Source organism: Tenebrio molitor, chromosome 8, assembly GCF_963966145.1.
Source record: "Tenebrio molitor chromosome 8, icTenMoli1.1, whole genome shotgun sequence".
NCBI lineage: Eukaryota > Metazoa > Arthropoda > Insecta > Coleoptera > Tenebrionidae > Tenebrio > Tenebrio molitor.
In genome coordinates this window covers 1,160,707-1,183,747 of record NC_091053.1, presented here as the reverse complement: position 1 = coordinate 1,183,747, position 23,041 = coordinate 1,160,707, and the positions used below count along the sequence as shown (strand labels likewise).

The following is a 23,041-nucleotide window of genomic DNA, read 5'->3' as shown; positions in this document are numbered from 1 at the left end:
GCGGGAGTGCTCCTCGAGCCCAGACAATTTCCGTGCGACTTCCTCTTATGGGGATACATAAAGGACTTGGTATATTCGATCCCAATTGATACAACTGAAGTTTTAAGAGAATGGGTGGAAAATGCTGCCACAACAATTCACAATAATAGAGGTAGGTGCTGGAAAAAGTGGAAGAATCATTTCGTCGGCGCCGTCATTGTATTGACAGTAACAGCGGTCACTTTGAATAATGATTAGTGATTACTCTGATTACTTCATTTTTACGGATTACTACACTAATTGTAGGAGACATTTTGTCAATATCTTAGGTATTGGTGATTCATAACTTCATAAGGTCAGTTTAAAATATTTATTATTAAAATTGTTTTCATTTAATTATCTACCATATGATTATCTTTTTTCTCTTCCACCCTTGTCATTATAGGTCACAGTAACGGGCGCAGCAGTTAGCCGCTGTGCATAAATTAGCAAAAAACAAGTGAACGTTTCCTTGCATTTGTTTTTTCTTCTTCGCTTATCAGCATCGGCGAAGCAAATAATCTCCGGGTAACGAAATTTGTGCCAAATCTTTCAATAATTTTAATTGGATAACTTCAAGGTTTAAGAAAAAAATATATTGAAATACACTGACCGGCACAAAAAACAATTCATAATTTCTTTAATAAATGATCTTGAAATTATATTTGTGCTTATTTTTCTTTATTATAGTTAAATTGGGATATTTTCAATGATCGGGAGTGCTATGGTCACCATGACAACAGAATTGTTTTGTTTAAATAAATTAAGTATTAGAAAATTTGCGCTACTTCCATGTTGTGTTTTTGTCGATTGATTTACGTGTTAAAGATTTAATTTGACAATACGAGGTACTATTTCAAAATACTGTTCAAATTTTGGCAATTTTTCATAACATAACATTTTTTCTAAAAAATTGCTTTTATTATTTTTTTTTCATTAAAATTTTATTTGCTGTGGTTAATGTTTTGTTTGTCGGATATTCTTTGGCAAAGAATAACTTAAATAACACTTATCAATACAACATGATATCAAAAACAATTTCTAAGACAATGAATTACTTAATTATACATATTAATAAAATTCAAAGTGAGTCGTTTTTTGTGCCGGTCAGTGTATAATTGTTTCTATTAACGAGTTCTATTACCAGTTAAAATTAATCTACTTATTTCTGAGACGTTGACTTTTGGTCCCTTTTTCAGGCTTAAACTATGTTTTTCGACATTTTTTCCACCTTCATTTTTTAGTTTTACTTCTTGTAAACTGCGCTTTTGTTGTACCACGTGACAGAAACCACACAAGAGAGATTTTCTCGACCCAATGGTCTTAGAAGAGTTGCCACATAACAAGACTCTTGTCAGCAAGTTCTGTTTGTTGGCAAAAAGCCAGAACGAGATTTCGATTGTTGTTATTTTCTCGTTGCGACAAAAGTATTTATTTAAAGATAAACGAATAATCAAAAGAATTTCGCCCACTCCGCCGATAAGACTATCACCGAAGCGGAAGCCTGCGGATCAACAATGACCAATCCACCAATCTTCCGTCACCCAACCGCAAAAATGCTGTCCTCGCGTGTTTTCCTGCTGCTCCTGCTCTTGTCCTGCTCCTGTGCCCGACGCAAGCGCCCCGAAGACAAAACCAAATGTCCCCGAGTGAAGGCCATAAGAAACTTCGATTTGGAACAGGTGCGTACGTAATTCTTTCGCGTCTTTTATTTGGTTCTTTCAAAACGTGAAGAGTCGAGAGTCGCTTGTTGCAGATGATGGGGCGGTGGTACGTCATCCAGTACTACGCCAGTTCCGAAGAAGCTCTCGCGTATCGCTGCATGAGGGCTGAGTTCACAATGTCCCCCTTCTTGGCGGACGTGACCATGAACTTCACTTACAGCTTCACCGACGATCCTATCAACGAACTGCTCGTCGGGAACATCACCTGGACTATACCCAACCCGGCGGTACCATCGCACTGGACCCACTCGGAAGACACATGTCAGTAATTCCAATCCAAGACATTCCCCACTGAAACAACTTTTCAGACGAAGGCATCTACAACACCTTCGTCCTGGACTCGGACTACACCTCCTGGGCCCTGCTCCTGCACTGCGCCGAAAAATCCAAGGTCCCTCGGTACCTCTCGAGCTTCATAATGAGTCGAGAGCCGGTCCTGGGCGTCAACGTCATTTCCTATCTGCGCGATAAACTGCCGCGGTACGACATCGACCTCTCCTACATGTTCGAGATGGCCCAGAACGACTGCAACGCCACCTTGACCGACGTACCTCCGTCGATCTTGGCCAACAGACGTCAGCCGTCTTTGCGGCGACATCCCATGAAACATCACCACTGACAATCGAATACTCCGCCTGAATCCCGCGCGTGCAACGATCCAAAAGGTGCAATGACGGCCGGGTTTTGTTTGTTAATATATTAGAACTGCTAGAATAAATTTAATATACATTTAAAAAATATTTTATAATACATCGGCCCGCATCACAATCGAGTAGGAAAATAAACTGTTGAACGGTCTACAATTTTTTGATTTTGGAGTTTGACACCATTGCGGACACGGGTAATGAGCTATGTTTTGGTTTCATCTTGTTTACGAATACTTTTATGCAACCGTTGAAATCCGCCGAAATCAATACGTAACCCCCACAACCTTTGGTATGCTGCTCCACCACCGGATCCGCCACCTGCTGACAAAAAAAAACATTTAAAAAAAGTCCGGCACATTTTTTAAACAAACACACTGTAGAATAACTTATCTACTAATATCTATTCACTTTGATTGTGACCACAACCAAAAACATAGTAGGCGCTGTTTAGCTGTGTGCTGCATACGTTTTACACTAAATATTTGTGTGGTGTAACATGATGTGAAAATGTCAGAATTGTCAAAACTTGACCACGGTAGTAAAGCAATGATTTTAATGTATTTATCAATATTAATAATGGAAATCAATCTTTGAAGTAGGAGAAACTAAAACGTCTGTCTGATTCTGTGATCACGTCTGTTGAAAAGTGAGGTTATATCCAGGTACAGATTATTTAACGTAAAAACTTCGAAATCACCTCATGCAATTCTCGATATTAATGAAGAACGAAGGAAATGGTCATTTGGCAGTAAGACAAACGCGAAAAATGCCTGGGGATTACTAATCAATTAGCATTGATTAATACAAATATTTTCAGATAAAAACTAATTAGACAGAAAGTTCAAAAAAATGATTTACAGGGGATGAAAAGGCAGAAGGTATCAAACTACAACACTTACTAGCCAAAATGTACAACAAAAAAGCACAAATAGAGTTAACTTTATTGGTGATGTTCGTCTTTGTGAGTTGTTTTCCCGTTGGCTTCAATAAATGTCTCGAAACAAGTCAATATTAACCGTTTGGTCCCAACTTTGAGAAGACAACGTGGCATTTTCTTTTTGAATTCTAAAATTTTGTACCAAAACTCAATTTTGTAGATATGCGCACAGTGTACGTCGAAAAACGTTTGCGCAAGTCGTGCTCCATTCTGTCTTCTGTGAGCGTGACGTTTCTGTCAAAATGGCGCCTCCGAGAGTTGCCAACTGCGACTGGATTTAGTGTTATCTAAAATTCCCTGTAAATAACCTAGCAACTGAAAAGTTACTAGGGAGTGGTCACAATCAAAATGAATAGATTATATGTACCGTAATCGGTCGCAGTTGGCCGTGATCTAAATGACACGAATTTGACATTTGACAGTTCGCATCTGTCACTTTGCAATTCTTACTCGTGAACATCCAACAACAAGTTGCTTTACCTTATCGCTGGCCTCCGCAGACTCCTCCGTCTTGGTACTCTCCTCGATCATCTTGAGTATTCCCTCGGGATTCGGTGCGAAAATGGCACACGTGACGACCGCGTTGTGCGCCTTGATGGCCTCCCAGAAGTCGTTTCTGTCCCTCCTGACCGACGAGAACTTGGAGTAGTCGTGGTTGGTCTTCCAGATGTAGATGTCGCGGTTCTCCGACCCGCTGACTATGTACTTGCCGTCGTGACTGAAGCTGGCCTTGATCTGGCTGCTCATATTGACGTATCCTTTGTACTTGCAGGATACGTTCAGATCCCTCAGGTCGTACAGTCTGATCCTGCTGTCGTTCGACGTGACCAAGATCTTGTCCTCCCCCGGCATGGGCTCGATCCCGCTTATCTTCCTCCCGGTGGCGTTCCTGCCCCTCGACGATCTCACGTGGATCTGGGTGTGGTACTTGAGCTGGTCGGTGTTGTAGAAGATGCAGCGGCCGTCGTAGGTCCCAACCACGGCGAACTTGCCGTTTTGGCAGAAGTTCGCCGCCGTTATCAGCTTGGGGTTGCCTTCGACCTCGTTCCACACCGCTACTTTCTTGTCGGGGATGTTCCAGAGGCGCAACTTGCCGTCCAGAGAGCCGCTCAGGAAATACCTGTCATCTCTGGGGTGGAAGACGATGGCGGTGACGAAATCGATATGTTGGAAGCAACAGAGACACTCCTTCCGCGAGATGTGCCACAATCTGACCGTCTTGTCCATCGACGACGACAGAATGAAGTAATTCTTGGACCACGAGACGTCCAACAAGTCGGAGGTGTGACCGGTGTACGTGCAGAACGGCTTCGGCATGAAGGTCATCTTGGCGCAGTCTTCCGAATTCAGCGCCTCCAGCACCGCCAGACTGCTGTTTTCGCCGGAATGGTGCGACACCAGCGACTCCTGCGACGGCGTCGGCGACACCTTCTCGGCGTTGTACTTGGTCCTCATGTCCTGGAAGAACGGGAAGGCGTCCCGGACGATCCAGATCCGCAACACCTTGTCCTGGCCGGCCGTGGCGAGCAGGCGGCCGCAACACGAGAACTTCATGCACCAGATGGGGCCCTCGTGCTCGTCCTTGAGCTCCTGCACGTGCTCCACCTTCTCGAACTCGTACGGACCTTTGTGCGAGTTGGACGCCTGAAAAACGAATCATTCGCGACACTCTGTACACTCCAAGGACTCACCTTCAGCTTGATGCTCTGGTCTCCGGGGTTGACGGAGTCCGCTATGTCGATGGCGTCGTCTTTGTGGCGCGCGTGCGACACCTCCTGCGCTATGCTCTTCGCTTTGTGCATCGTCTTCTTCATGGCCGTCCCCACGAATTTCTTCAGCATGGCGGTCTTTTTCCTCATCCGACCCATCTCCTCGTTGTCGTCGACTATCGGTATCTCCACTTTCCTCGTGCCTTCGCTTTCTTCGTCCGACTCCTTTTCCTTCTCCATGCTGGAGCTGCTCACGTACTCGGACGTGAGACGCATGATGTGCAGCGACAGGGGGTTGATGCACTGGGGGAGTTTGTCTTCGGCCACGCTCAACGGGACTCGTTCTCCCGTGTCCAGGTTGAGCACGGTCACCTGCTGCAGGATCTCGAAGTCGGACAGTTGCTTGCCGGAGTCGGTGTGGGTGCGGACGCGCAGGTTCACGTCTTTGAGCATGTTCTCGTCGCCGGCGGAACGTCTTCGTTCTTTGGTCGTGCGGTTGCGGGACTGGTGAGTACCTCTTTCCAAAAGAAAAAGTATTATTTACCTCAATTCTACGATCACACCTCAATTACATATTATCTTTCAACCCCTTGCTCTTAGGCAACCAACTGATCACATCAACCCACCAGTGCGTTACTATAGTTACGCTAGATATCGCAGGTGGTCATGACTAGTATTACTCCCTAAACAAGTTCGCCAACTTGTACAAACAAAAATCCCATCTTGTTCACCTGTGGGGTCCTAGGCTGTAGTGTCCGACGCTGCTCCGGTTGGAGGCCCCTCTCGGACTGTGACTCCCGCGACTCGCCTTCTCCCCACCCTCTCCAACCGTCTCTTTGGAATTCTGCGCCTTCAAGCTGTCAGTGTCTTGCGGTTTGACAACGAACTGTCCCTTCAGCGCCTCCTTGATGTCAAGAGAGTGCCCCGAGCGCAGAGTGGAACTCTTCGACCCACCCCCCTTGTCCGATTTGGTGGATTTGACCGACGGCAACCGATCTAGAGAATGTTCGAATTCTCGAGTCAGCGACTCGATGGTACTAGCGGGGCTGGCCAAGTCTGAACTCTCGAAAGTCGTACTGGAGGCGGATTTCTACAAAAACAAGTCTGTAACAGTGGTACTCGCGAGACAGCCAGCGGGACATACTTTGATGGCCAACGCGGCCGCTTTGTTTTTCTTTTTGCGTCTAGGTGGCGCGACAGGTGCGTCTAGTTTGGAAGCTTGATCGTCTGTTTTTTGCGAGCTTGAAGCTTTCGTGCTCGCGATCACGTCCGGCTCTTGCAGGGGAAGACTCGGTTTGTCCGTTTTGTAGTCTTGTTGGGAAGTCAGAGTTGAAATTGTCGCGTTGCTTGGGTACTGGGATATGCCCTTGGAGCTGGGGGTCGAGCCGGAATCCAGGGAGCTGGACGACAGGGCCGAGACGGAAACCGCTTTCCTGCCACCTTCTGCCGCAACAAATTTATTGAAATAAATTCAAAATCTAACATAGCGGGTGAGTCACGAATCTAGAGACAAAGATTTTTGTTAAAAATGCGATTTCACCCCATTTGTTTGCACGGATCAAAAATATTTAACACGATTTGTCTCAATCAGAAGATTCTTGTGTGCTCTTACCTCCATCTACGACACCTAAAATTCTGGTGAGTCTTCCTAGGGAATTAATACTTTGCAGGCTGACAGTGTCCTGCTCTATGATTCTAAAAGGGTGGGAAGTCTTGTATGAAGCAGCAAAGACGCCGTCAACTGACGACGACTGACTATTCGGAGGCGTCACATTGCCAGTCTGACAGTCTTCATCATCATTCTGCAGCTTTTGTCTCAATTCCTTGAACTTTCGTCTTCCCCCCACTGGCGTCTTCTTCTTCTGCGGCTCGATCTGCAAGTCCGGCCTCTTTGAGGTTACGCGATCGGTGTTTGCGACGGACTTACGAAAACGATTTCGTTGACAGATTGTGGATGTTTGGGTTCTTCCTTGGTTCGCGGCAACGTCGAGACATTTGGTTCAGAACTGGCACGCTGCGTGAGACTCTCCTTCGACGTCTTCCTCCCCTTCCTGGAATAACATATTTTTGGGAAAAATCAAGACAGCCGCCGATCTGTCAAATTTCGCGTGTCGTTTGTTTTTTGTTGTCGTGAAGTGTAAATAAAAGTCAAGTGATTGCGTCGCGTCGAGAAACAAGGGGGCGAAGGCATGAAGGTCTTTTTGGAGGTAAGTTTGGCTCTTTAAACCCGTACCTTGGACCGTGGCTGGGAGTTAGATCTTCGGCGTCGTAAAATTCCTCCGAGTCGCTGCTGGTGGACATCGTCTCATGAACGACTCGTCATTTCGGGGCGTTGTCACGGGGGATAGGACCGATTTCGGGGCCCTGATTCTCTGATGACAACGTTATTTTAAAACATACGCGTGACCACGGACAGCGCCATTCGACCTGTCAAAATGACGAAGTTCGCCAGTCACGTTTCAAGGTCTCGGGCAGAGGCGGCGCGGACGGCCGGGCCAAGACGACACCGATCACACAATCCTGCCTAGAATCTAGATCCTAGATCTGCCTTTCGTCCATCAGGTAGGTGTCTGTTCCCCGAGTACCGCACGAAACGAAATTGACAGCAAAAATGACATTTTTTTCAAAATTTACCGAAACATTTAGGACAGTAGGTATTTGTCGCAATTTCAGAAAAATCTATATCTTTTTTAAGGTAAAAAGCACAAAAATAAGGAAATATGTCTTTTGGCGATATAAATACAGCTCAAAAAATCTTATGTAATGTCTTATCTTATCTTACTTGAGGAAATTCCATATTCTCCTACTTTTTTCCTGTTCCATAACTAACTATACAAGCTTTATTTGAAGGACATACATTACATTTTTAAAATTCGTAGCTCCTATTACTCAAAAATTGCGATTTAGAAATGTCTATATCAATTTAACAATGGATTTACGATTACATATCTTTAATTGCTAAATATGCGGTCTGAGATATATTTTTAGGTTAACTCAGATAAAAAGTATTCAGTATCAGTCTTTTTGCCTTTTATTTTCCTGTGTTTCAGCTTTGAAAGATTTGTAGTTTTTTTTTTGTTGTTCTCTTAATTTCTTAAGGAGATATTCTAGTCTAGAAATTTGAAAAATTACTTTTGTTAGAAGTTTTTCTTACAGAGTAAGATTCCGTAAAGATATCACTAAAATCCGACCCGAATTAAGACGCTACGCACAAAAACAAGTTTCAGTGCGTTTTTATAAAAATGATATTTTTCAAAATGGCTACCATAATATCTCGAGATCTTCTTAACTTTATCAAATTCTTTGCTCAGCGAAAGATTAATAAAGAACGAAAACAAATCAATTGTTAATTTTCAAAACGGTCTCATTTTCGTAATTTTCAATTGAACACATGTAATTTTTTTCTTTTTGGTAGCGGCTGTAAGTATCGAGTGTTCATTTAAATCTCTCCTCGAAGTTGGCGTTGAAGAGTCGATCGTGAACGCACCACTCGTCAGTCTGCAGAGGAAAAACACAAACAACGCAAAAAGTGAGGTTACATTTAAACAGCTGATCCGTGAGCTGTAATCCGTGGTGCGTTCACAATCGATTCTTCAACGCCTACTTTGAGGAGAAAGTTAAATGAACATCCCACACATTTATTACTGACTAAGAAACTTATTCGTTTCTTTTTTTGAAATGAGCGCAATTGCTGGCAGTCTTTCGGGAACTTTTTTTTTGCGAACTTACCTAAGCTCTTATGACAAGCTTAGTTGTAATTTTGTTTGAAAAAAAATTGTATTTGTATATTATGTAATAACATCAATAAAACTGTAGACAAAACATGAACAACAGTATTTCACCGTTTTTTTTAAGATCCAAAAGTGGAGAAAACATCCTATCCTTTAGATTTGGGGCCAGTTTATAGAAAGAGAATTAAATATTTAATTCGAATTAAATTTTAATGCGCGATTAAAAACTTCGATTGGTTCAATCTGATCACGTGTTCAGCTAATCTCACATTTGATTACGATTAACTTAATTTCGCTTCTGTAAACTGGCCCTTAGAGTATAAACTTGAATAATCCGTTAAACCATGTTGTTGACCTGTAGAAACAACAACAATCAGCAAGCGTCATGACGCCTCATTTTTGTTAGCACATTCGCCATGGCCAAATTAGGAGTGTGTGTGTGTTTAAAAAAAATGTGACTGTGATTGGTTTGGTTACATGATTGAAAATGATGTCACGTGTCCGTGAATCGATACACTCCGTTATGAAAATTCCAGACACTTGGTAAAAAAAAAGGAATGCGCCCTTGTCGCCCGTCGGTCGCGCCGCCACTGTGTCCGTCGGCGTCGACCAATCGAACGTCTCCAATCCGATCTGTCAGCTCACGGTTTTCTGTTTACCAGAGTGGCAGCAGTGCAACTCCCTCTCGCCTCAAGGCTGTTTCCTCACCCAAGAACAAAATCAACATGGAGGACCTGGCAGTGGAAGTATGCGGCGAAAATGGGGCCCTTTATAAGGTCTGTACCACACAAAGTATGCTTGTAGCCCGCCATCCTTGCCCCCGCGTCCGTTCCCCGGTGTGTCCACCTTGGCCGCACGCTCACGCCACCCGATTATTCCCCATACTTCCCGAGAAAAATCCCGAAATCTCGAGGCTGCAAACGCGGTTCTTTTGACGCCATGACCATCTGACAGGGCGTGAATTTTCCATGTGTCCTTCGAACGACGAAACCCACCCTTACCGCCCCACGTGTGGAGGCTTCGTCCGTGGGAAAAGCGCGTTTCCCGGACGAACCTTCGCCCGGTTCACGCTTTAATCAGCAAGGTTATGTACGGGTCCGTGTGTGGACTAGTATCATGTTACAAATCCGTCGATGGGAAAGTGTCCGGGATGAATTAAACGTGCGATATTGTTTCAGGGGTACATAGTGGACGTGTTCGACGATTCAGTACTGATACATTTTGAGGATGAGTAAGTTGATCGGTGGCCTGAATGGACACACTTTACGTTGTTTGTTTTGCAAGGTGGCAGCCGGATTCCAAGTTTCCCTACTCACAAGTGCGACTGCCCCCGAAGGCCGATCCCAAGGTGGAGTTCACTGAAAACATGGAGGTGGAGGTGTACTCTAGGGCGAACCATCAGGAGGCATACGGGTGGTGGAAGTCGCGAATTAAGGTGAGCGCCTTCTGGGAAGTCCATGATTGCGTGCGGATTAACATCGTTTATTTATCACGGGACGTTATCTCGACTGCTGACATTTAATGCCTTTCCACTTGTTTACTTTCCAATTTCATTGTTTTCACATCCATTGTCTTCGCATTTTCTGCCGAAACGCGAGAAAGTCGATTGCGTTTTCATCATTCCAACGAATATTTTCGCCGAAATTCGAAAGATCAAGTTGCAATGGAGGTTGCGTCACGTGATCGCTCAACTAGCGCCACCCGCCGGTGAAAATCCGCATTTTCCCGTTTTCGTCTGTGGGTTCCAATATACAGAGTGAAATGCGAAAAATACGGAGTTTTGCCGACGATTTTTCGTGTTTAAGTGAAAATCATAACCCGTGATTCACTTCAAGTGAATCATTGGAATTTTTGTTGCGTAAATAAATCTCGAGACTGAGAGATGTACTTATTTTCACAAAAGAATTAAATCAAAAAAATCTCCACCTTTTTCGATGTAGTAAGCAATTTTTTTTTAATGAAATTTTTGTTGCGGATTACAGATTTGCCGCTATGTATAAATATTTCACACTATGTATCTGTCAAATGAATTTTTTTTTTCAGTTTACAAGAATACATTTTATTAAATCTTTTGAGTTGGCGTGTTTTAAAAAGACAAGAAAAAATACTGAAAGACATCATAACGTGTTTGCTTTTGTCTGTCTCGACTAGACAGGATTTCACTTTTTATTTGATAAGTGAAGGAAAAAATGGAGTATGAATAAAGTAAAGAAAAATAAAAAAGTCGCTGTATTGGTGCACGTAATAACTTGTTAAAATATCGTTGAAAATAATACACCTTTGATATATTTTTTTTGTTCACAAGTGTCACATAATAAATAAATTCTTTCAATAAAGCGTCACAGCAAAGAAATTTATGTGCACGAAAAGACTTCCATTCTTCAGAACGTCTGCTCGGAATAGAGTTGCCAAAAAAAGTCGAACCCACAAAATTGTAATATTTATCGATTGTTTTAATACATATCATAAACTGTCAACTAATTTTCACTCAGTTTTTGTTTTGGTGTCGGTAGTTACGAAAAAATCTGTCAACAGTAGAAAAGTGAAAGCTCAAGGTCACAGGCGACCATTTGTCAAAGAGGCAATGTCGTAGCACAACGTGTAGTATTAGGCGATCATGTGTGGAGTGCTTGCGGAAATATTTTTGTTTAAATCGTCCCTCGCGTTCTCACATTCTGTCACAACCCCGTCAAGAACAAATCCAATTTGGACATGCCAGATTTCAATTGCAACCGCCGAGTCCGATAACGAAGTAGTCCCACACACGAGGAAATAATAAGTATCGTTTATGTAACATTATGTTTGGTTTCCGAACACCGATAATTTTATCCTTAATTGATTGTTGTTGTGTTGGTCGAAATGTGATAAGAGAAAGATCTCGGTAGTTGAGACCTCTCGTTGCCGAAGCGTTAAAATGCTATATAAATATATGCGAAGGAAAAAAAAACAACTAGACGGCTAATTTTACACGATATTACTTAAACTTTATTTATAGAAAAGGCCATTGTATGACTACTCAAATTTGGAATTTAATAGCGTGCCATGGACTCGTGTGTAACGCATTTTCGCCAACCAGACGTTTTGCAACACTTTTATTATTTTTAATCGTCAACGTCAACGGAAAAACAAGACGAAAAAAGATGGCGTCGGAATAGGGGTAAAAGACGAGTTTGTAAAGTTCTCGGTGACCATGTTCTGGTCGGACGATCGAAAATTGGCGAGTTTGTGACAGTTTGTGATGTTTGTGACAGCAATATTAAATAAGCAAAGAGACAGACAAAAATCGAGTTTGTGACAATCTTTGACGTAGTTGTGACAGGAAGGAGCGAGTTTGTGAAATGCAATATGAGTCATTAACGATGGGGGTAACGATAGAGTGGCGAGTTTGTGATCGCTGTCAGTTGACGAATTTGTGATGACACGAAATGCAACAACGACACAAAACTTTGGGAGTCGAGTGTGACACAACATTATTGTTATTAGTGTTTTTTTTTTTCCAGATGATGAAGGGTGACTTTTATGTGTTGGAGTACGTCGGCTGGGACACAACGTACACGGAAATAGTCAGCGACGACCGTCTCCGAGTCAAAAATACCAATCCCCCCATTGATAATACGATGTTTGTTAAATTCGAGATCGAAGTACCGGAGGACGTCCGCGAGTAGTGAGTTTTAAATTTTTTCTTTCTTTTTACATAATTTACTTTCTCGTCGTTTTTTTGTTTTTGTTTTGTCTGCTTCGACGTAACTGATTGGTGTGTTTTGAAATTTGCAGCGCCAAAATCGACAATGCTCACAAGGAGTTCCAAAATTCCATCTGCGCTAGTCTGATTAGGTACGTTCCGGAAAAGGGTGTTCTGTTAGTGATATCGAGGGGCGAAACGAGTCGCAGACGTGCGAGCCTCCTGCAGGACATGCATTTCCGTAGTTTATCGCAAAAAGTGCTCTTATTGAAACGTACAGAAGAGGCGGCTCGACAACTGGAGAGTACGAAATTGGCGACGATTGGCGGGTAAGCATCGCAATTTACGATTGTGTAATTTCTTTTTTTCTCCTCCAAGGAAGAAACATTACATTTGGAAGAACGAAAGTAAAACAAAAAATCAAAGGAGAAAAAGATCAAACAAATGACTAGCTTTCTCGAAGTCGTTTGTAAATTGCATATTACCGGTTACGTATACAAGCAACAATGCGATTTGACTTGTTGTTGAAAATGAAATTATCGATGTCGCGGTGAGGTTTCTCATTCCAAACAATTTGTAAGTGAGGGACGGTCAATTAATTAAGATTGAGAAGAGAACTTTAAAGTGGGATCGCTTCAATATGTCAGTATAGTTCCATCAGCGTTTATATCAACTAACTCTCCAGAATAAAACAAAACAAAACAGTTATTTATGCAACGTGTGTGTAAACCACCGCTTTCCTTACAAGTGGGAAGTTTAAACGCACGAGCGCAGCGAGTGTTGAATCCCAAGCGTAAAAAAGTAAGCGCTTTATACACAACAATTTATTGCAAGTTTTCCAAACTGTAAAATAAAGTACGCTGTGAAAGAAAATGTCACTTGAAACACGTAATGTTAATTGAACTGGTGTTTCTTCTTTCACATTTTGGATTTTTTTTGTCTTGCCAATTTTTGCGACGTCGCTCAAAAGTTTTACTGTGGGGTTCAGACGAAATCCATCGAGATATCGCTGTGATTTTATGATTATACTATCGCATCGACAATACAAATAATCGGTAAATGCTCTTCAGATTAAAATATGGGAGCACGATGTCCCCGATTTGGATTCATGACTGTCAATTTTTTTTATCAAATAGGAATTTGGGGTCTGGAATATTTTAAAAATGTTTTGTGACGTGTCCCACACTTTACATTTTTGTTCGAGACTTTTACGAAACCTCACGTCATCACATTTTTATGCAGATTAATATTTTGACAACGTTTGAGTTTTTGTCGATTGCCTTTTGTCATTTTTGAGACTGGTATTTATTTGCCGAGGAATTTCCAACTTACATCATATTTTTTATTTTAATATTTTTTAAAAATACATATTCTTAATTAGCTTCTAATTAGGGTCATCATCTGTTGTTGTAAGGTAAAATCCGCCACCGTCAACGGATATGAAATGAATTTTTTTTTACAATACGAGAATGCTATTTTAATAAGTAAAGAAATGAAACAAAACACCACGAGAAGGGCATTGTTATCATAAATACGCGTTCAAGGATAAAAAATTCGTAAAAGTAGGTTTTTATCGTGAAACCTCATTTCAGTTGTTTTTATTTGAAATTATTTTTAAAAAGTGAATCGACATTCATTATATTTTTTGGACGATTTTAATTGATAAATAGTAAGAAACTGTTAATTGGCTCTACAAAAGTTTTTGCTGCGAAGTAGCAAACAATAGGACAATGAATTTGAAATACTAACAAATTGCAAAATATATATTGCTTAACTTTCATACGTCATTGATTTCATGATAAGATAATATGTTGTGTTTGACTCATTTGTTTTAGTTACATTTTAATTTTGTGTGTCATTTAAAAATCAACTATACTCCGTTTACTTGAGCAATATAGCAATCACGTGTCCACCACACATATTTTGCGTTGTGGTCCGAAACTCCAGTGGCGTAACATGCGGTATTCTTCAATTCGCAATGATTAAAAGTGTTAATGGTCACTGAATGATTTTTCATTAATTGTGAAACTTTTCTGGCATCACAAATAATTCCATTAGAACTGAATCAGCTAAACAAATAATATACTACGTGACATTGGGACCGAATATTTCGCTCAAATTATCGTGCCCACTTTGTCGATTATTATCGTTGCTACTCATTTACTCTCGTCCAAAAGCGAACAAGCAGGCTTGTCACGTGATTTTATTACGTTCAAATGAACGAAGTGTAGGTCTATGTTTTCGCGTGCAGTGTAACTGCGGATTATGTACTTTACGTGGTACTGTTCTTTTAATAACTCTTCGAAAACTGACAACACTTAGTGACATTGTTTACTTCCTTCATACTTTCGACACATAAAAATTCGTTTTTCTATTTCAACAGCTCGACACGACGCTATACAGATGTCCCGTAAAAACGTTCTCGAATTTTCAAAATTATGGGCTCCGATTTGTGAAGTCTTTAGAGAAAACAGATCACGATTTGTGGAAACTAAAATGCCGGCTTTGTTTGGATATCGTTTTGTTATTTACATTTTTGTACAAAGCTATATTAAACAATGACAATGGTAATTTAATTTTTGTCTACGACCGTGCGATATATCCTATGTATCCCACTCATTTTAAACAGGTAACGACTTATTTTACCGCACCGTGCGGTAAAGTACATAGTGGAGAAAATGAAACAAGCTAATTGATTTTTGAATCCTGAATTTTCAGGAACGAATACTAAAATAACGATTGACACTTCTACGTCTGAATGTTCAAAAAAACTTTTTTTCGTTGCAGACTAACAAAAACAAACATCTAAATTTTTCTGTTTATGTAACTCGGTTTCGATTTTGAATCGTAGATAAAATTTTGTACGCAACACATTATCACACTCGTGATGAATTATAAAAACTTCACATGCGTGTGTCAATCACTATTAGATCATTGTATTCGAGTATCGGATAATTGCTAAAACAGAAAAAGCGTTATTACGAAATTAAAACTGTCACATTTGAGAGTAGATTTGCGGAACGTCTGTGTAAATCGTCGAAACTGTTGTATACTGCGATGTGTCGATATTTGAATGAAAAGTAAATGACTGAATAACAATTCGAGTGGTCGCTGGTGAATTGCCTTTTCCTTTAGTCCTTGCGTAATTTTGATGAGCCAAAAGGGAACAAAACGTGCGTTGTAGGTGCGCGTCTGTATCGTATTGCTTGTTGTCTGACGGTTTTGTTTCTCTTTCAGCAAGTATAAGCCCATGTACCAGCGAGTCTCGAATTACGAGACAATTCGGGCAAATTCAAGGTGAGAATCTTAACGAATTTAAAAAAAATAAATAATATAAAATATATGAAATGGTCAAGAGCATGTTTGTAGAATGTGTACATCTTCCTCTTGGCTCTCCGTCAATATTACTAGGGGCAATTTACCGGACCGTTCGAAGTTTGTTTCAAATTATTTTGTTTGTTTTTGTTTTAGCATGCACACACGTTTTCGTTTTTTTGCATGTGTCATCTTGCCAAAAACAAAAAAGTGTCGTAAAACATAGAGTCGAGCCAGGAGACTGTTTTTGTTTTGTTTACATATTTATTTACAATAAATTTTGGTTTTGCTGTTGTGCGACGGGACGGTGAAATTGTGATGACGCGATTGTCGTTGCAGATTTTCCGACGAGTTCAACGTAAGGGAGGACCTGATGGGATTAGCTATTGGTGCGCACGGTGCCAACATACAACAAGCCAGGAAAGTCGATGGCATCACGAACATCGAACTGGAAGAAAATTCATGCACTTTCAAAATATATGGAGAGGTGAGAAAATTAATAATTTTGTGCTTGTTTTAACGTTTTTCTTTTGATGCAGACTGATGAGGCTGTGAAGAGGGCTCGATCGATGTTAGAATATAGCGAAGAATCTCTTCAGGTACCGAGGGCGTTAGTAGGGAAAGTTATCGGAAAAAACGGCAGAATTATACAGGAAATCGTCGACAAGAGTGGAGTGGTGAGGATGCAAAGCAGGGTGAACACTTTCTTAATGTGATTGTTTGACAGGTCCGGGTCAAAATCGAGGGTGATAACGAACCACAGCCGACTATCCCGCGCGAAGAAGGACAGGTGCCATTCGTGTTCGTCGGTACAGTAGAGAGCATATCTAACGCTAAAGTCCTCCTCAAATATCACCTAGCACATCTCAAGGTACGAATTTTATTTTGTCATCCCTTGGATGACATTCAAAGCGGTTCGAGGGTCATTTCATTTTTTTGAGAGAGTGTACGGCGATCTGCCGATCATACTTGAGCAGTGTTTTTGGTTTGCGATACTTTGGAGTCGAATAATTAACAGTTTGCTTCGAAAAAAGACAAAATGACTGACGAGGTCGCACTTCACTCAACACGAAATGAATCGACAAACGGTCGTTTCCAATTCTTCCAGTTTCGCATTCGGGATCAAAGCAAGAGAATAAATAAGCGGAGCGTAATTAATGCGCGGCGTCATTAACGATTCACATGACATTTCCCGTCTTGGAATTTGAATTCGTGCAGTATTGACGAAATACTTTTTTTAATCGCAAATTATTCCGTTCAATAAATCGTTATTGATGAGGACAATTCAGGATGTTGTCACTTTATTAAAAAAAATTATTGGGAATTGGGATGATTCGTAAATTAATTCGTACCGTTACAATTGTCGAAATCTGCAAACAATACAATAAAATTACGCTTTTTAGAAGTTATTAATTTGGTGTGTGACAAATTAATAAGAAAGAAGTGTTTTTGTTGCACGTTTGTTACGTTTCCAGTGATAATAAAATGGAAGCCAGTAAAAAGCGATAAGTCTTACGGATGGAACGCCACTCTCAAGCTGAAAAAACAGGTTATTTGCGACGTTATTGTCTAATTGATATAAGAGTCGTGACCTGTTCTTATTTTGGCAGCCATAAAAACAATAGTTGATTCGTAAATTCAAATGTATGAAATGTGGGTCAGATCTGTCAATAACGATTATGGTAAATCGAAAAAATTCGTGCTGTCGCAATAATTTTTTGTAATAAAATGGTTATTTTGACTGGATGCAACTAAAAAGTGTTCTCTCGAGAGTGTTACACGTGAAATATAACAACAAAATAAATTGAGGTTATGTTTTGATTTTGAACAATTTTCAAGCGAAATGCGGCAACTAACTTAGTAATTTAGAAAAGTCTGTAGATAAACCTCCAAATAAATAAATTATTTCCTGTGGCCCCTTTCTCTTGTGCCAATAAAACCACTCCAGTTCAACTTTCCAATTTAACAATGTTATTTGTCAAATTTAAACAAACGAATTATTTGAACATTCACGGATACCAACCGGGTGGTATGAAAATAACTAGTGAATTGACCAACTTAACAAGCACAATTTTGATTTTTGACAGTCCACATAGTTTTTGAATTGACGACTACGGTTCGAGCACCACGAAATTTCCACCAGAATTGTCTCGTTTTCGACGTTATAAACTTCACGGCAGCGGTGGCGATGTTGGTTGAATCGGATGTGATAATTGAGCAACATGTTTGGCGTCATAAAATCGGAATTTATTGCAAAGGTGCCTAAAACACGTACCTTGTTTTTGTTTCGTTCTTTCGGATTGTAAAGCTGTAACAAAAAATAACTTTTTATAACATAATTATCGTTGTTTGTTGAAAAGATTTTTGTCTGGTCAGTTTGACAGCCACGTCGGTAATGCAGGAAGTGACATGACATATCACAGCCTACTCGTGCTCTGTTGACATTTAATTTTTGCTCGATGGAAATCGTAACGATTAATTGTTTTCTTTTTTTTGCAGGAAGTGGAGCAGCTGAGGCAGGAGAAGCTGGAGATCGACCAGCAGCTGCGCAGCATCCACGGAACGGCGTTGGGTTCGATGCAGAGCCTGTCGATGGGTCGGCGGAACGATCGCGGCTACAATTCGGACATGGACGGCGGCGGAAGACCGGGCCGCGGTTCGATGAGGGGCCGCGGCGGTAGAGGAAGGGGCGGCGGTCCAGGAGGACGCCAGAACGACCGCTACAATTCCGGTAGTAGTACGATCACTGATTATGTTAATAACGTGGACAAACGCAACCACACCGCCAACAAACCGACGGGAAACGGAAGGGGCGGCGGACGCGGCGGGGGTCATGCCAGCAGCAACGGCAGACCCCCGAGAGGCGGAGGCGGCAGCGGTCCGCCGACAAACAACCGCGAACGACCCAACAAGGGTAGGTTGTCGATCGACTCGGCCGGTGGAGGCGACAGGGGGGAGAGGAAGTGATCGGGGGCGGGACGTTCGAACAGCAGACGGTCGTCCGAGATGCGTTATCATAAAAGTTCTAAACACCGGCGCGGCTTTATGCATCACCACGTTCGTTTTATCATTTCGATGGATTTTTCGACGGTTTTTCCTTCACCAAACGCTGTTCGTTATCATGATCGGTTGTGTTGTTGTTAATAACGGTGATTCTTGGTTCAATTCATTTTGTTTCAAACGACGATCTCGATCTGTGGTGCATAAAGCCAGGAAATAAAAATAAAACTCCAAAAAAAAAATGTGTAATACGTTCAGGTGACTTTACAGACTGACCCGGCTGACGACTATTTTTACGATCATAAAATGCGACAGAAACGCGACGATGACGATGAAAAATACCAACATAAAAAAAAAATAAACGAAGAAATTTTCGCTTGATTAACACGCAGCGGTCTCTATATTTTTTTTTCCGTTTAGTTTTTTATTAATAAATTAATAAAGTAACCGCTTGAACTAACCTATTTCGAAATTATTGTGTTCTGTGTAGAGTAACACACGAGTGGCAGGCAGTTGTTCTCAATGTACATAATTTCTTTTCTCTTTTTTTTTGTGTTTTTGGCTTAACTTTGATTTAATTTCGTTTTTTTAACGTGTACAATTTGTTTGACGCGATTCAAATCATCACGTCGACCACTAGACCGGATGACACGTGACATATCGAACTGTCAGCTGTCACATGTGACAGGTGACAGTTGGGCTTGAGTCGCGACACGTTTATCGTTCATTCATTTCACCTTCTCCTCTCCCCCGTTGATAATTTTTGATTGATAATAATATTTTTTTTCACTCTTCTATTCCCCGAAGTTAATTTTTAGTTCCACTTTATTTAATATTTACGCTGTATCATAGTACAGTAATGTAAATGTAATCATAATATTGGATTTGTTGCTAGCGAGCATTGTCGCTATCGAAATATGACTTAATTTCAAGGCTTTGTTGTGACGGTGGGTGCAGAGATGTTTCTCTAGAGATAGAAAAAAAAAAAGAAGACAACTCGAGGGTTGTTCGATTGTTTAATTTGTGTCGGCATCTGCACCTTCCCAATCCATATTGTCAATAAGATAATTAGATCGGTTGCTCTGAACAACAAACAAAATTTGTCGATGGTTTTGGATTTGTTTTTGTTTTGATGAGTCTTTTTGTGTGTTGTTGGAGCTGACCTAGAAGTTAGTAAACCCCCATGAGGCTTCTAAATATCTCGACATAAAAAAAAAATAATTAAACCTTGCTGGAAGGGTACGCAAAAATCGATGATTTTTAGCCATGTCAATGTGTAGAAAATGATACAAAAGTGAGTGAGAACGCATCAATCGTGATATTGTTGCGCGGAATATGCTCACTGTGAGTTTGCTAACACAATTAAGGAATTTAAATAATAAAAAAAAAAAACAAAATGGGCAATAGTGACTGCCATGGCAAAAGACTGGCTCACTAAAATTGTGTCACGTATCTAATTAATTGTGAAGACTTTTTTAGAAATATAACTTGATTTAAAAAAACAAATGTGTCTTTGTTGTTTTATTTTTTTTTGTTGAGTACTTGAGTATGAGTGCGGACTCGTACCCTTCCAGTAAAATGTCGGATGTTTCGATGTGATTGGCCGATTGTAGTGTACTAACTGTTGCATGCGCATGCGAAATGCTTGCTTGAAGGGTCGTAGAGTCTGTGCTCAGCGAGCGACATAACAAACGAACGGCTTTGCACGATTTTTAAATCGGCAACGGTGCCCGCGTGGCGTGGCGAAGACTGACGTCCTGAGATGTTGACGGTTTCTCCAAGCGAGTACTCGTCCAGTCGCCTCTCCCCATCTCGCTCACGTGACAAACGAGATTTCAGTTTTCTTTTGCGTCCGTTATTTTTACACTTCAAGACGCACATTTTCATCTGCGATGCCTGGTTTAGGAGCTGTGACGTCAGAGAATCGTCGAGAGAGCGTCGACAAAAAAAAAGAATTAAACAGTTGCCACAAATTTTTTGTTTTGTGCGGTGGTATAAAAGAAGAAAAACAGTTGGAAGCGAATGCGCTTTTTTATGCATATTGAAAGTAAGATCTGAGCTTGCTTTGTATAATTTTCTGTGTTGACAGTTTGGAGAGATGCACAGCGCCAGTGGTGAACAAGTGAACTAATCGAACTGTCAGAGCTTGTTGCAGTGTCTTTCGATTTGTAAAATGTAAACAAAATGCTTCAGTCACTTCCCAGATGCGTTTAGATAATTTAGGGAAAAAAGCAAGAGATTATTTCTTATCAAGAATTTTTTGACATCTGGAGGCGATCGTCGTTTGTTTTTTTTGTTGATTTTTTGGTGTTCGGTGTTGTCGGAGTTGAAAGTGGTTTTGTGGCGACGTCATTTTTCATTTGTTCGACTTGTCCGTTTGCAGGATCCCGCCACCAGACCCCGGACACCGTGGACGAGCGCGTCAGCGATCTGCCCCCGCGGCATTTCGGCGGCCCCCGGGGCAGGGGCGGCCGTCGGGACAACAGGAGGGACGACAGGCGTCGCACCACCGACGACGAAGAGACGGTGCTGGACAGCCAGGAGGTGTCCAGCGTGGACAGAGGTGAGTGGCGCCATCTGGCGGTAGCGCGATGCCGCAAGACAGGTTTGTAACACGGCAAGTCATGCACGACACCGGACACTCTTCTAGTGTTGTCCGTGCTGTACACGTAGGTTAGCATGTTGTGGTGAATGTGATCAGTAAAGATGACCCGGGTTGTCTTAGAGTCTGTGTCGAGCGCCGAGGCGACCTCTTGGTCAGGCGGTAGACCCCAGAGAAGACGGAGGCGTCGCGGACGACAGCGTAGCCTCTCGCCGCCCCCGCAACCGGTTGTTAGCAAAGAAACAACTCCAGGTAATTACCGTGTTGGCTAACAAACAAAATCTTTCCTGTAAAATTTTAAAAAATGGCGCCAGTAACATTGACTGACACTACTGAAGGTTTGCTTGTTGTGCGTCCTTAACCAGCTGCGACAGAGCGTCAAGGTACATTTTTTCTATTCTAATACGTTGGAGTTGCGGTTTTCACCGAGCATGCATGGTTTCGACGGGTTCGGACTCGTCGGACGAGTCCGAAGTGCCGTCCGGTGGCTCAAGGGGGAGTTGTTGCAGTGAACAACGGTCAGACGGGCCCCGCCGGCGGCAACGGCGATCACGCGATCCCCAACGACAACGGGCACAACGGCGGCGACGCCGCTCCCAACCCGGGTCCGGCGAAGAGCCGCGGCGATCCGAAGACGCGATCGAACCGGCCGCCGCCCGCACGCCGCTCCGACTCCAAGCCTAAGGAAACGCTGGTCAACGGCACAGCAACAGCCTAGAGCCGCCGCCAACGCCGCCGCCGCCGCAGCCATCCGACCGCGTGTGCGCTCCACCACCATTACCCAAACCACAACAACCAGAAGGGATGATGAAAACGAGAACAAACACGAAACAGAGGGACATTTTTCAGTTTTTTTAATTTTATTTTTTCCTTTTTTTTTATTGTATTAATGATATTGTTGATGTTGTGTTGCATATCTTTTCCCGGTGTAGTAAAATGTATTTATCTAGAGGGCGGTCGTCTGCCCCATCCTGGCTGATACCAGAGACTGTTTGGTTCTGTGAACCGTACACCTCGACGAGTTAGCGAGACTGCTGTCTTAAGTGTTAAGTGGTCGCAGCGGGTGAAGAGCTTAGTGCGATTATGGACAGAGTTGATTTATACTTATAACCTCCAAGAATTTTGTGACTACTTTTCTAATCTTTCATACATTCATGTTTAGCGCACATAATAATGCTCGAAATTTTAAAACTTTAGTCATTACTCTCTTTATGGAAGTGTTGAGAATCTTCAATTTAAGTTTCAGTATATTGTATAATTTATGTGTTATTTATTATTTTTTATTTTTTTTTCTTTTTTGTTTTTAGTTTGTAAGATAAAGTGACCATTTGTACCTACTACAAATAGTTTACAGCCATTCTCCTATTTTCAGTTATTATTGTAATAAAAAAAATGTAATGTAAATAAAGCCTCCTAAATTTATTAGCTAATACAGTATTTGGTTAGGTGCTCTGTTTATGATTTGTTACAATGGTTTATCAGCTGTGTATTGGTATAACACATTTTTGCATTGAATAAAACATTCAATAAACGCTCTCGTTCATTTTGTTTTGCTATTTCGCTACGCCACTTTATCACAAAACGAACTCTGCGCTCCGGAATTTATTTTCAAAAGAGTCTGTTTTCTACTCGTTTTTTATGTTTTGCTGCAGTTTTTCGTTGCACATTGTTTCACT

The 23,041-nt window shown here is 41.6% G+C and overlaps 3 protein-coding genes across 11 annotated transcripts; 2 read left to right on the top strand and 1 right to left on the bottom strand.

Annotated features, from left to right (window-relative positions):
* The first annotated feature begins 1,133 nt into the window (after positions 1–1,133).
* On the top strand, positions 1,134–2,482 carry Karl (lipocalin/cytosolic fatty acid-binding protein Karl). The gene is made up of 3 exons (XM_069056698.1): positions 1,134–1,700; positions 1,775–2,003; positions 2,051–2,482. Exons 1-3 carry the CDS (start codon positions 1,536–1,538, stop codon positions 2,359–2,361), a joined length of 705 nt encoding a protein of 234 aa, XP_068912799.1. The 5' UTR covers positions 1,134–1,535; the 3' UTR covers positions 2,362–2,482.
* Positions 2,425–7,487, bottom strand: LOC138137350 (WD repeat-containing protein 44). Of its 2 annotated transcripts, none has more exons than XM_069056683.1 (8): positions 7,269–7,487; positions 6,963–7,086; positions 6,648–6,909; positions 6,180–6,478; positions 5,767–6,125; positions 5,018–5,552; positions 3,807–4,970; positions 2,425–2,710 (listed from the first exon to the last, which is right to left on the bottom strand). In XM_069056683.1, exons 1-8 carry the CDS (start codon positions 7,334–7,336, stop codon positions 2,540–2,542), a joined length of 2,982 nt encoding a protein of 993 aa, XP_068912784.1. In that variant the 5' UTR covers positions 7,337–7,487; the 3' UTR covers positions 2,425–2,539. The 2 variants fall into 2 exon arrangements, with proteins under 2 accessions (XP_068912784.1, XP_068912785.1); XM_069056684.1 differs by having other exon boundaries at positions 2,425–2,707; positions 7,269–7,486.
* Positions 7,083–22,900, top strand: Fmr1 (synaptic functional regulator FMR1). Of its 8 annotated transcripts, none has more exons than XM_069056686.1 (14): positions 7,083–7,242; positions 9,429–9,542; positions 9,945–9,997; positions 10,051–10,201; positions 12,267–12,430; positions 12,541–12,777; positions 15,686–15,745; positions 16,103–16,250; positions 16,303–16,437; positions 16,491–16,634; positions 18,263–18,677; positions 21,147–21,326; positions 21,489–21,617; positions 21,875–22,900. In XM_069056686.1, exons 1-14 carry the CDS (start codon positions 7,225–7,227, stop codon positions 22,081–22,083), a joined length of 2,157 nt encoding a protein of 718 aa, XP_068912787.1. In that variant the 5' UTR covers positions 7,083–7,224; the 3' UTR covers positions 22,084–22,900. The 8 variants fall into 8 exon arrangements, with proteins under 8 accessions (XP_068912787.1, XP_068912793.1, XP_068912791.1 ...); XM_069056692.1 differs by having other exon boundaries at positions 16,303–16,440; positions 18,263–18,494; XM_069056690.1 differs by having other exon boundaries at positions 16,303–16,440; positions 18,263–18,497.
* Positions 22,901–23,041: the final 141 nt, after the last annotated feature.